Genomic DNA, 13,043 nt, shown 5'->3' with positions numbered 1-13,043 from the left:
AACTTCTGTCTTGTCCTCATTTAGACTAAAGGACGTTAAATGAGAGCCAGGCTTTAATGTCATTAAGGCAGTCTGAGAGTTTCTCGACCATGTTTTGCGCCGAGGTAATCGTAACATGGTCAGATGTGACATCCTTCCATGCAACGTGATATTTCATGTCAGTGTTTTAGAGTCACGCGCCGACCAGACATGACCACATTTGTGTCCAGCCTCGGAAAAACCATTTCCAAGTCTCCCGACGGTCATTTACAGAGTATGAAAGTATAGTTTATAAGCTTTCCAACGATGTCCGACACATGGAAATCTGAAGAGGATGTGACCTTTTGAATATTGCCAGGCCTTAAAACCATGTCATGGTTTTCTGTGAATACCTGACCCAAATGCAAAACACTCCCAGGAGGCGAGTCGGTTTAAGGAGTTTATTTCTAAAGAAAAGAACGATTGTGCCGAGGTGTTTTCTGGAGTCGGGGGATATCGGGAGCTCTGGGGACAAAGTGGGGAAGGGTGAGACCTAGAATTCGGACATGGCGATGATCTGAAGATGAAGATCCACCAGGGAGGAATGAATTGGATCAGGGAGGATGAGTCCAGGCGGAGGTAGCCAAGAGGTGTCCAGTAAGTTGGAGGGCTGACCGGTTCTGCTGTAGCTGAGGGAGGAAGGAAGAGGATCCTTGTGAAGCCAATCGTGGCTGAGGAAGTCCAGAGTCTTCACGGAGGGTTGACGGGTGGTCAAACTAGTGATGGGCCAAACAATACTGGTGTGTGAATATGGGGTGAAACCCCGTATTGGTGCATGTATCGCTTTAAGGAAAAAAAAAACAAAAAAAAAACATGTGACCGATACAAGTGTGTCGTTTGGATGTGCCGTGCCAAATTGTGTTTCTAAAGAAACAAACTGTGTCGACATATTGTGTATTTGTTGGGTGGAGTTTTGCTGTTAAGATTTTTGTTTGCCCTCACCTTGTTTCACTGACTTCATCGATCCAAGACCCGTTACAATATTGGAAAAATAACCATAAAACATGCTCACCATCTTCATCTGTACCCTGTGAAATAGTTTTTTTAAGGCAGGGGAACTGGTGTCTAACAGGAGAAATCCCCTTGGAGAAAAGACACTTCAATAAAAATGCTTGAATGAATCGATTTTTAGTCTTTTATTTCGTATGGTTTAACACTTAAGATAATATTCCATACATTAGTTAAAATGTTATCTCTGAATTTTATTACAGACAAAATTGCTATATTTTACATAATTTTAGCATTTACACAAACAAGGTTTTAAGCAAATGTTGAACTCTTCTCATAAACAACTTAAGTCAGCAAACAAATTGAGAAAATTAAAATATACAATGATGAGCTCATATTGTAAGGACTAGCGATTAAATATTTCACAGGTAGCATCTAAGCTGGTATCTACTTCTAAGAGCAAGCTAAGGGTGCTGCAGCACCCTTACATTTAAGAGATTTTTATTTTTCATTTTTTGTTGTATGTCCATGTTTAAAATACAGTATACGATTTAAACGTAATATTTTCACACTAAAGTACAGCATTTATTAGAATAGTTTATTTTTTAATCTAGTTGAATAGGGGGAGGAGAGGAGACAGTGCAGGCTCAAGAACCAGGTAAGAAAACAGAAACTGTGAAGCTGAGAAAGAAACATTCAATTCACAATTTCATTTATCATCATGGACATAAACCTTAACGTACCAGAGAAGAACAATAAAAACTATGACGTTACATTGAAGCTTGGAGTTATAAAATATATAAATGCCTTGTCTACCGATGGTTTAGATACCGGTATATATGGTTTGCAATATTTGTAAATATGTTTACTTTTACTTTACAGTACTTTTGTAGTAAAAAATATATTGGACGGTAACTCTCCTCACAATAATGTCCTGGTGCAGGTCTGTGTAAAAATAAAGGCAGTAAATAACTGAATCAGAATCAGAAGCAGAAAGATGTTTATTGCCAAATAGTTTAACAGACACAAGGTGTGACTACTCAAAAAACTAAACTTGGATGGTTTGTTCTTTACTCCACTCCAGTGAATAAAAAGGAAAGGTTGCAAAAGTAATATCTTTGGCTGAGGTTCCTGTTTATTTGAACAAAAAGATAAATTGACAGAACAAAAAAGGGTTTCTATTGTCTCTCTGGCTGCCGTGTAAAAACTGTGTGTCTCCCACCACCACTCACCTCAAACTAATCAACACTTCTGATCAACAGCAGCTGGGGCAAGGGTTGGGGTAAAAGAAAGTAACTGAAATAATACTGCACCCTAGTGGAAGAACAAAGACCTGCACAACATAAAAAATGGCTCTTACACAGGAATTTATTGTGGTGCATGGTGTAATACAAAAGAACAAATAATATTAAAATTAAAAATGTACAACATGTTGGTTTTAAAGTGCTGGAGTAATGCCTGGTTCTTTAAAGTTGATTTTGGTAATTAAACCCCCGGACTATTCATTGGTGAAATACTATATATATTTATTTTACGGCTACAATCCATTGCTGTGGCTCGGCATTTAAATAACTGCAACTGCATTATCCTTGATAACAGTACAGAATATTCCAGTAAACCCTCAAACACTTATTTTAAATAATTTATCCACAATCAATGCTTCACTATGTCAAAAACAAATCTTGCTTGCTGGCCTAAGCAGCAAAAAAGATAATTGCAGTAAAATGGAAACCACCACACACGCTTAACATCTCCCATTAGTATTTGACTTTTCTTGATATTATCTATCTGGAAATATCTACAGCCCGAATCCATGATAAAAAACAACAAAATATTTTATTTTGGTATATGGCAGCAGATCAAATTAAAGCCAAACTTGAAAGACGTATTTAAAATTGATATAGACTACCTTGTTGCAGCTATCCTTGTCCAGTTTTTGATATTATTATGTTTTGCCTTTGTTTTTGTTTTGTCGTTTCTTTTTGTTTGTTTTTTATTGTTGTATTATCTTTTTTTTGGTTTTTCTTATTATTAATTATTAATTGTTTTCACCGAATGCTTAGGTCCAAGGGGTGGGTTTGGAAGGGAGGAAAATATGTGTTAATGTTTGTTTGGCATCATTGTGCATGCCACCGTTTATAATAAGAAAATCATGAAAGATAAATAAAAACATTTGATCACAAAAAAAAACAACAATACACAAACATAAAACAGCAGCAATGCACACCTGCAGATTTGTTACGTTAGTTTGGGTCAGCTGTGCTAAAAGTTGGGTTATGCTTCAACCAACTCGGACCAACTCGGCCCCTCACAATCATCACGACCACAAACACAACTGCAATTGAGAAAAGGCTAAAAGGTACAAATAAAACATAATGGCTTCTTGATTCAGTCCCGCAGACGACATCACTGGTCGAGCCTCCATCTTTGACCTTTCTTTGAGTTTCAGAGCATCTGTTAATGAAAAGATAAAAAAGAAGACAGTTTGACATCTTTCTAGAATTTCAATGGAACATTACTCGAGTCAAAACACTGAAGTCAAAATGAGGGAGAACGTGCAGAAACACATGCAACAATTACTCTTAAGGCATGTTGTGATAAACAATGACAGTTACAGAGGATCTGCAGAGACTGTGATTTCAACAAGACATCAACAATATCAAGATGCATCATCTTCAAGAATCCACTGGATTATCACATGACAGATTGATGCCCGTTAGAATTTTTTTTGCTGCAAACACCAAACATCGGGTCATAGATTACAACAAGGCCTTGGATCCAGAGGAGTAGGTTAGTGATGTGCCTCAAATGATTATGGCTGGATTCTTGAACTATTAACAGTTTCACCTACAGCACACTGAAAACAGCCTCCACTTAAGAAGCAGTATTACCATATTTGTTCAAAAGAGTTCAGGAGGAAGTCAACCGGGACTCAGCAGGGAGGAATTAACTCAAGTTACTTTAGTGGTGGTACAGATTAATAAAATAAATTAATAGATTGGTGACGGGGAGCAGGCAGCAGAACGCAAAACACACAATCACAGGCAGTAAAATAAAAGACAAGTACAACAACAATATAGATGATTTGATAAAATAACTGGGACATAAATGGCATGTTATTGGGGTGCTGGATTGAAAATGTTGAAACAATATATCAAACCACTGGCAGCAATTCTTAAAGATGAAAGATAATTGAAGAACAAGCTTGGACATTGGTGTGAAGTCTCCCAGGGCTCAGTACTAGGACCAAAACTATTTACATTGTAAAAAAACTACATTTGTGATGCATCAAATATATAGAGTTTATTATATTTAGAGATTTTTTGTAATGGAGTATTTACTAAATGTTACAGCGGGCAATTTGCAGTTGAACCTCGGGATTGTTATTAGATGCTCTGAACTTTCGCTGCCGATAACGGCATCAACTCAGGCCTGGTTCTTATGGATCTGAGCGATCCTAGTGACCTAAATCCAGGTTAAAAAAAATGTTTTATTTACTGCTGCATTTCGGTAATCTCCCACAATGCATCGCAACTTTTTTTTTGTTAATTTTATGTGTTTAAGGTATGTCTGTCTTTAGTTCTTTATTCTGCTTTTGCACACTCTACTTTTAAATGTTTTCATGTAAAGCCAAGACCTTGCACTTGACAACCAAATAGATAGGTAGGGGAGAGATTTTATCAATTATACTTCCTCAAATCATTTAAAAAAGAAAAAAAGAAAAAAAAGGAAATTTAGTTTATTTAACTTGATGCGAGTTTTTCACAAATATTTTGTCCATCATGCATTATTCCTTTTCTTTCATCAACTATGAATTGTTCTCAATGTTTTACACTTTTAAATGTACCTGAATTTACTTACAGGTCCTTACAGGCTGGCATAAAAACAAACAAATTGGATAATTAGTGATGTGCCGAAAGACCACGCGACAGGAGGACAAGCAACAGGCCACCAGTACTATGAATGCAGTCTACAACAGTGATGCATCCTGGGTAATCTGATGACAAGTAGACAGATAGAAAATATAAAAGAGCACAATCTCAGGATGTGATTATTTAGGTGTGAGGGCCATCTACTGATCTGATGCGTCTCTGCACAAGCAAAAGTTTCCCCAAGGAAATTTCCAGAAAGAAAAAAGAGAAAACATCTGGATTTCTCATTCACACAAAGCTTCCCGTCCCATCTTTTATGTTGGTTTCTGCACCCAGGTTTTCTACAGGGAGACGGCTCCCACAGCCAGATGTGACCACTGATACTCAGATCTGTCCAGGTGTGGCCGGATCCCCCAGGATGCACGAGGACGAGTGGAGAAAACAAAATTAAACACTACAGGTCCTGATCTGAGTGACTGGACCAGGCGGAGTACCCCGATCAACATGGAGAAACCATTCTCAGACAACACTGACCAAAAACTGAACTGATCAAGATCAGTTATTTGATTTCAGATGGACTATGTGAGTGAAGTGATGCCTTACCTGGTCCAGAGGGTGCAGTTCACGCCATCCACAGAAAAATACCCCTGCTGACAATCTTCACACACTGTGTCACGTCTGGCCGTTCCTTAGAGAAACCCGACATGTTTACATAAGATTAAACCACAGATTAATGAAAAAAGCCAATCAGCTTTAGAAAGTGTTGAAAACGGGTCGATTCTAATTTTTCTCACCATGGTCTTTTATTCTCTGTCCAGCTGCACATCGTGAGTGTTTGCTGGCCAAACTGCAACCTGTATCGTCTGAGTAATTTCTGCAGAAATAACCGCTTAAAGCGTCACAGACCGTGTCAGATGTGTTTGTACACTCCTGCTTGACGAGGAGACCGTCACCTAAAAAAATAGAAGCAATTATTGTAATTATTTTAACATTTTCTTTTAATTTTATGTGAATTTGAAACATTTCCCCCGATTGTACCCTGGTTGCAGGAAGTGCAGGGACGACACTCTTTTAGACCGTTGGGTTTGTTCATGAAGGTGCCCGTCTCACAATGGCCGCACCGCGTGCCCTTGTATTCGGTGCAGTCTTTGTTAACTTTCATTCCTGTGTGAGACACCCCAGTCCGGGTTAGTAAAGAACCAACCAAAGCCCTGCTACACTAAAATAGACGATGCCTTTCAGAAAATCAACTTCACATCCCAGTAGATTCAATTCTTGAAGACAAACCTGGAGGTAGAAAGACCCACAAACATGCAGCAACTGAAGACGACTGCAGTGGAGGTGAGAAAACACGACCAGAGAGAAAAATCTGAATTTGGTGACGAGTTGCAGGCAATCCGAATGTAAAGATTTTTCATCCAAGTATTAAACATCATAGATATATTTACAGTTGTGACTTAGTCTAAGTACTTGTGAGATTGTGAACAATAAGTTGGTTCTCTAAAAATGACTGATTCTTAAATGATAAATAGCATATTCTAAATTAAACCTCTTACAATACTTTTGAAAGTCAAATCTTTGAGAACATTCTGATTGGTTTACTTTCGTGCAAAAGTGATCGGGCACTTCGTGTTGCCCTAATCCTGTGTACAAAGACATACACAAGGCTTCTTGATGTTTCCCATCATTAATGTTACACCCACATCCCATCACTAAAAATAAAATTCACAAAGTTTCAGTCTAAGTCAATCCTGGTCCTGGAGTGCCACTGGCTTGCATGTTTTAGATGTTTCCCTGCTTCAGCACACTTGATTCAAATTAAAGATCATCACCCTCTTGTCATCAAGCAGTGTTGCCAACTCCTCCGCAAGAACAGTAGCTACTGGCTGTCCTGAGGGAGGCCCTTGAGAACTCGGCCAGGTATGCCATCAGGTTACTAGGGGGCAGGGGCACGCTTGTACCACCTCAGCCAGGAAAGTGGGCTCAAAACGTGCATAAAAGCTGTTGAGGTCATCTGGCAGAGATGCAGATATTACCTTAGCACAGCTGGGTTTCCTCCTATAGTCGGTGATCAGTAGCGGAACATATCAGAGCCGGGGGGCGGGACATATGACCGGGCCCTTTGCAGCCCGGAGCCTCTCGTCATTTATCCCCGGAGATGAAGCGCTGCTAACAACGTGGTTCATCTCCCACAGGAGGAGGATTAGGGTGAACAAAATATGCGTCTAGCTTGGGCAATTTGGCTTTTTCTTGCTCCCTTTTTTCTTTTTCTTTGCGTTTTATCACTCCACTTTTGGGTTTCTAACTCCCGCTCATGTTTAGGCTGTAGGATTACTGTGCTCTGTTGACAAGTGATCGATGATGACGTATGACGTTGATAGATGGCTGTTGATTACGAACGATTTTATCCAAAATACATTAAGAGATTCACTTGCAATTTTTGTTTTAATGTTAACTGTGAGTGTGAAAATCTCACCACAACATAATACAATGCTTTATACCTAATATGAACCAAGTGACCCTATTTTGGTTAAAGGACAGTCCGTAGAGATTGTACCCTCATATAAATATCTTGGTGTGCATGTGGACTGTAAACTGGACTGGAAGATGAACTCCAATGCTCTTTTTAAGAAGGCCCAGTCCAGATTATTTTTCTTATGGAAACTCAGATCATTTGACATCAGCAGATTCCTTTTAAATGTTTTTTTATAATGGTAAGTGTCCTTTTTTCTGCGGTTGTTTGTTGGGGCGGCAGCCTGACATTGGACAGGACAGGAACAGGATTAACAAACTTATTAAAAAGGCAGGATCTGTCATTGGTATGAGCCCTTCTTCTCTGGAGGTCAGAACCGAGCAGAGGACTAGGAGGAAGCTCAGAGTTATCCTGTCCCAAGATGATCATCCCCCGTACAGCTTTTTTTCGAGAAGTAGCAGAAGTAGACGGCTTCTTTTGCCCAGATGCTCCAAAGAGAGATTTAGGAAGTCCTTTGTTCCTGCAGCAACCAGACTTTTTAACTTGGACTGCTGATGTCATGTTTTGCTGCTATTAACCCTTGTACTGCACATTGCACTTTAAACTGCAGCCACTCTTTTAGGCTGTCATAACTTGCTGCCATATTTGCTTGTACATTGCACTTTAAATTGCAGCTATATTCTTATCTGTTTAATTTGCTGCTATACTTGTCTTGCACATTTAAATGGATTTGTATTCTTTTTTTCTTTTATCACCCTTTTTTGGGGGGTCATTTTCTGGTTATTTTGCTGTTATATTGATCCACTGCTGTCCCTAGGTGGAGACATTGTTAATGTGTATTGTTGATTGTTTTATGTTGTATTGTTGTGGCCATGGTGGCAATGAAGTTTCCCCTTTGGCGATTATTAAAGTTGAATCCTATCCTAAAAAAAAAGTGGTTCCACAAAATAAAAAAAACCCATCTCTCTCGGGCGGGGCCTGCTGCCTCAGGAGCGGCCCCATTGGGCCCCGGGCCGGGGAGTACCGCCCCCATCCCGAAGCCCCGCCCATACTCCCATACCCACAAACGCATGTCTCTGGTGTCGGAGAAGTTCTCTCAGAGAACCTTGTGGTTTTTGAGTTATGTGACGTCAGTTAGATGTGTTTTTGTATCTTGAATGAGCCCTCCACGCGCTGCAGCAGGCACGCAGAGGTCGGGCAAACGGGCCTACTAAGTGTAAAACACATCTCTCTGGAAAATAAGACCCAGTGTTTCTATGACATGAATCCGTATGTATGCATAAATAAATAAATATTTAATAGCGCTGGGCCAGGACAGGAGCAGCCGACTGTGGCTTCCCCCATCGCATCCCATTTGCTGAGCTGCCTAAAGGCTGATTTATGGTTCCGCGTTACACTAACGCAGAGTCTACGGCGTACTGTGCGCGTCGCCGCGTACCCTACGCCGTAGGCTACGCCGTCGATTTAACATATATGTGCTTTCACACTAGAGTTGCCACAAGTCCCCAATAATAGCTGACGTCGCTTTTCTTTTAAAAAAAAGAAAACTCGCTAAGATGAAGCTACAAAGTTGCCAAGTTAGCAAGGAGGATCGAGGTCTACAAGTCTGTCTGTCAGCTAAAACATGCATGACAGTGACCCCCGACCACACGGACCCCCCCCCCCCTGTTTACCTTCTAGGCAGAGCGGGCAGCACTGGCCATCATCCGAGGAGGAGTACTCGTGACCCTGGCAGGACGCTGGTGGGGAGATGTGGGCCGTAGAGACCGCGGCGACGGATGCAAGAACCACACGTAGTACGGTCATCATTTGTATCCGAGTTGGAAATTAACACAACGAGATGACACCGGGAGTGCAGTCTGTCCGCAGCCTGGAGACGGAGTCGTGCCGGGCCGGCAGGGAGACCGGTCAGCAGGAAGCGCGCATGAAGCATGAAGACGTAGGCGTTCATTCATCCTGCGGGCCGGGGGGGGGCTTCGCAAGGTCCTTGCTCATTGGCTGCTGCTCATTTACCGAGGCTTTACCAAGGCTGATTTATGCTTCTGCGTTAAATCGACGCACAACCTACGGCGTAGGTTACGCGGTGACACACACCGTACGGTGCGCGTGGCTGCGTAACCCTACGCCGTAGCCCCTGCGTCGATTTAACGCAGAACCATAATTCAGGCTTTAGGCATCGGACACGCCTCATTTAATTTAAATACTGGCGCAAGGTCCTCCTTGCTCATTGGCTGCTGCTCATTTACCGAGGAAAACATCGGACCGGCGGGGTATTTAAATACCCCCGCCTTATTCAATTTAAATACGGGTATTTAATACCCGTATTTAAGTCAATACAATTTTATATATAGCCTCTATTACAACAGAAGTTGTCTCTAGGCGCTTTCCAGAGACCCAGAACATGACCCCCGAGCAGAGCTGGGTAGAGTAGCCAAAAATTGTACTCAAGTAAAAGTATTGTTACTTCAGAATAATATGACTCAAGTAGAAGTAAAAACTAGTCATCCAAATAATTACTTGAGTAAAAGTAAAAAAGTACTTGGTGAAAAAACTACTCAAGTACTGAGTAACTGTTGAGTAACGTCTGATTTTTTTTTTAACACAACCATTCAAACAGACAAAAGTACAAAATAATCATCTTCAGGCAAATTATATAGATAAAATAATAAAATAAATTAAAATTAATAAAAAATAGCTAAAATTAAAATAATCTTAAAGTAAATTCAAGTACTTTAATAAATAAAATAATAACAGAATAAAAAAATAAATTAAGCACAAGTAGCACAAAATTTCAAGCCTTTGTACTTTTCTTTTTTTAACCAGGCAGAACTAGAACAAGCCCATGAACTCACTTTGAGTCTGTGTAAATGTGACAAAACATGCAAAAACAAACATTTTTCTCAAAGAATCACCCAGTGATGTCATGAGATTGACGCGTTCGCGGATAAAAGGGATAAAAGAAAAGTAACAGTTCAACGTAGCCTAATGTAGCGGAGTAAGAGTAACAGTTTCTTCTTCACAAATCTACTCAAGTAAAAGTAAAAAGTAAAGTGATTCAAAACTACTCCTAAAAGTACAAAATTTCACAAAACTTACTCAAGTAAATGTAACAGAGTAAATGTAACTCGTTACTACCCAGCTCTGCCCCCGAGCAATTATTACATAAACAGGTAAAACCTCCCCTACTGGTAGAAAAGCCTTAAGCCTAACAGTGGCAAGGAAAAACTCCCCTTTAGGAGGAAGAAACCTTGAGCAGGACCTGGATCATAAGGGGGGGACCCTCCTACCGAAGGCCAGACTGGGCAGAGCAGGAAAAGAGAAAACAGACAGAGAGAATGAAGAACAGAGAAAGGAGATAAACAGACACAATGGCTAACTGGTGCACTACAGGGATGACTATATAAACAGATGTAGACAGCAGACGCTGAGGTGGTCAGAAAGGTTTTAGTTTGGTTTTAAAGGGGGCGTGGTGTCAGCCTCCTTAACCCAGATTGGAAGTTGGTTCCATAGTAAAGATTCCTGATAGCAGAATACCATCCTCCAGATCTACATTTGGATACTCTAGGAACTACGAGTAAACCTGCACTCCGAGAACAGAGAGCTCTGTTAGGAACATATGGTACTATCAGGTCTTCTAAATATTGTGGAGCTAAGCCGTTTTGGGCTTTATACGCAAGTAATAACATTTTGAATTGGATTCTGACTTTTACGGGGACCAATGGAGGAGACTGGAGAGACGTGGTATCTCTTGTTGATTCCTGTCTGCACTCGGGCTGCTGCATTTTGGATCAGCTGGAGGATATTCAGTAAATCACTCGGACATCCTGCTAATAACACATTACAGTAATCTAGTCTACAAGATACAAATGCATTAACTAGTTTCTCTGCATCATTCTGCAAGAGGATTTTCTTAATCTTTGTGATATTACGGAGATGGAAAAATGCTATGTCACAAACCTGATTCACATATGGTTTAAACGACAAATCCTGGTTGAAATTAACACCAAGGTTTCTCACAGTTGCACTGGAAGCCATCGCAACAGCATCTAATCCCTTCCTAAGAGGCTTTGTACCAAAAATGATAACCTCTGTTTTATCTGAATTTAGAAGCAAAACATTTCCGGACATCCAGTCGTTGATGTCCCTAATACATAAATTAAAAGAATGATGGTGTAATCTCACTTGTTTCCCTGCATAGTGACTGATGCACAGCTATACAAATAATAGCCTATCTAAATGTGCGCACAAGCAAGTAGAACTAAAACATTTCAACTAATTTTAAACAAAATTATTAGCTAAAAGATAACAAAGTCTTGGTGTATGGGGTTACCGACTTCAGCTGTGATTAATTTATTTGTACTGGAATCACTGTAAACTTTAACTTTCTGGTTTAAAAGTGCTGTCTCTATGCTATGCTGCTCTATTTCAGAGGTTGTAAATGTTGTTAAGCTTTCTCATATTTGTAATTTGTTTAATAATTTTGTTCAAATTTTATATATTTTTTATGGCATATATGATATGATATTGTGAGGAAGGGACAGGACTAAATAAGCGTTCTGCTTCCTCCTGTTCCCTCTCGAACACATTGTTTTGCTGTTTCGCTTTATTTTTGGATGGGACTGTTAAATTGTTTTTGCTTTTTTTGATATTTTGAGGCTTTTAATTTGATGGGTTTTGTTGTTGTTCGAGACAAAGCCAACAATAAAATAAAATAAATAAAAATATATTTTGTGAGATTTATATTTAATGTAAACAGAAGTTAAGATATATTTTTTACTTCTTTTTGATCATGTGTTGATTTATTTCTGCCTTTGTAAGTGTAAATTTGCCAATAACTGATTTTAAAGCTGTAAAACCTTTTTCACGCCAAACAGCGAGTGATGTATTATGTATTTGTTCACTTACTTTATTTTTCCAGCTAAAGCTTCATTTGTTAATTGTTTTGTCGTATGTAAAAACAAGTTTTCTACTCTGTGTATTCCAAGTTCTACATCACAGAAGCATGACTGCGATGAAACCAGCAGGGGGCGTGTTTCTGTAATAAATGCCCGTTCCAACCTGTCTGTGGTGTTGTAAAAGAATTTTCACAAATGTTTAATTAGATCTATTGAAATGTGGCTCATCTCTCAAGTCTTATTCTTAATAACTTAGATGCACTCGGTTTCAGTCTAGATATTCACCTAGTGGGAAAGAACATATTAAAGACCATTTAATAGGTTTTTCCACAACAATGATTATTATTATTATATATCATTTTATTTAATTTCTTAATTTTATTTATACTGTACCCTGAGTGACACATTTTTCCAAATCAACTTAATTATTTGTTTGCACAAAACTGGAGAATAAAGTTGATAGAGGAATCTGGCCTTACAGATATCACAGCAGTGTTAAGTCGTGTGTGGGTTTAAGGAAACCTGTTTGCACTCCTGAAAGTCAAATCAGACTGACCGCCGCCCAGGTTTTGTCTGGTTGTATTTTATTGTACAGAAGCCTAAGACATTTTTTGAAGTAACCTCTAGGAAGAAACTATGAGAATCATGTAATAGTCTACTTTGGGGGTCATTAAAACACCTGTATTTTGATCAGAAATACTGTAAACTCAAACATAATTCACAAAACAAAGTAAAACAACTTAAGGGTAGACTATAACGTGTGTGTGTTTGTGGAGCGGCTGGGAGTTTGTTTTGGGGTGGCATGAGGCTTACGTATAAGTCCCAGAATTTGGTGCT

The 13,043-nt window shown here is 39.5% G+C and overlaps 1 protein-coding gene across 3 annotated transcripts; it reads right to left on the bottom strand.

Moving 5' to 3' along the window:
* Positions 1–1,854: 1,854 nt before the first annotated feature.
* Positions 1,855–9,216, bottom strand: LOC133456305 (tumor necrosis factor receptor superfamily member 14-like). Of its 3 annotated transcripts, none has more exons than XM_061734776.1 (6): positions 8,985–9,216; positions 5,877–6,002; positions 5,633–5,791; positions 5,442–5,526; positions 4,814–4,840; positions 3,291–3,420 (listed from the first exon to the last, which is right to left on the bottom strand). In XM_061734776.1, the coding sequence occupies exons 1-5, from the start codon at positions 9,118–9,120 to the stop codon at positions 4,834–4,836; spliced, it is 513 nt and encodes a 170-aa protein (XP_061590760.1). In that variant the 5' UTR covers positions 9,121–9,216; the 3' UTR covers positions 3,291–3,420; positions 4,814–4,833. The 3 variants fall into 3 exon arrangements, with proteins under 3 accessions (XP_061590759.1, XP_061590760.1, XP_061590762.1); XM_061734778.1 differs by having other exon boundaries at positions 3,357–3,420; positions 4,828–4,840; XM_061734775.1 differs by lacking the exon at positions 4,814–4,840 and having other exon boundaries at positions 1,855–3,420.
* Positions 9,217–13,043: the final 3,827 nt, after the last annotated feature.

Source organism: Cololabis saira, chromosome 12, assembly GCF_033807715.1.
Source record: "Cololabis saira isolate AMF1-May2022 chromosome 12, fColSai1.1, whole genome shotgun sequence".
Taxonomy (NCBI): Eukaryota; Metazoa; Chordata; class Actinopteri; order Beloniformes; family Belonidae; genus Cololabis; species Cololabis saira.
This window is presented reverse-complemented; position numbering and strand designations above follow the sequence as displayed.

What these genes read in the sequence shown, in the direction of transcription:
- LOC133456305 (XM_061734775.1), bottom strand. Translation starts at nt 9,120, where the DNA reads ATGATGACCGTACTACGTGTGGTTCTTGCATCCGTCGCCGCGGTCTCT. An exon ending in ACAGAGAATAAAAGACCATG is followed by an intron (nt 5,527 to 5,632) that starts GTGAGAAAAATT and finishes GGTTTCTCTAAG; the next exon opens with GAACGGCCAGACGTGACACA. An exon ending in AACTGCACCCTCTGGACCAG is followed by an intron (nt 3,421 to 5,441) that starts GTAAGGCATCAC and finishes TTTCATTAACAG; the next exon opens with ATGCTCTGAAACTCAAAGAA.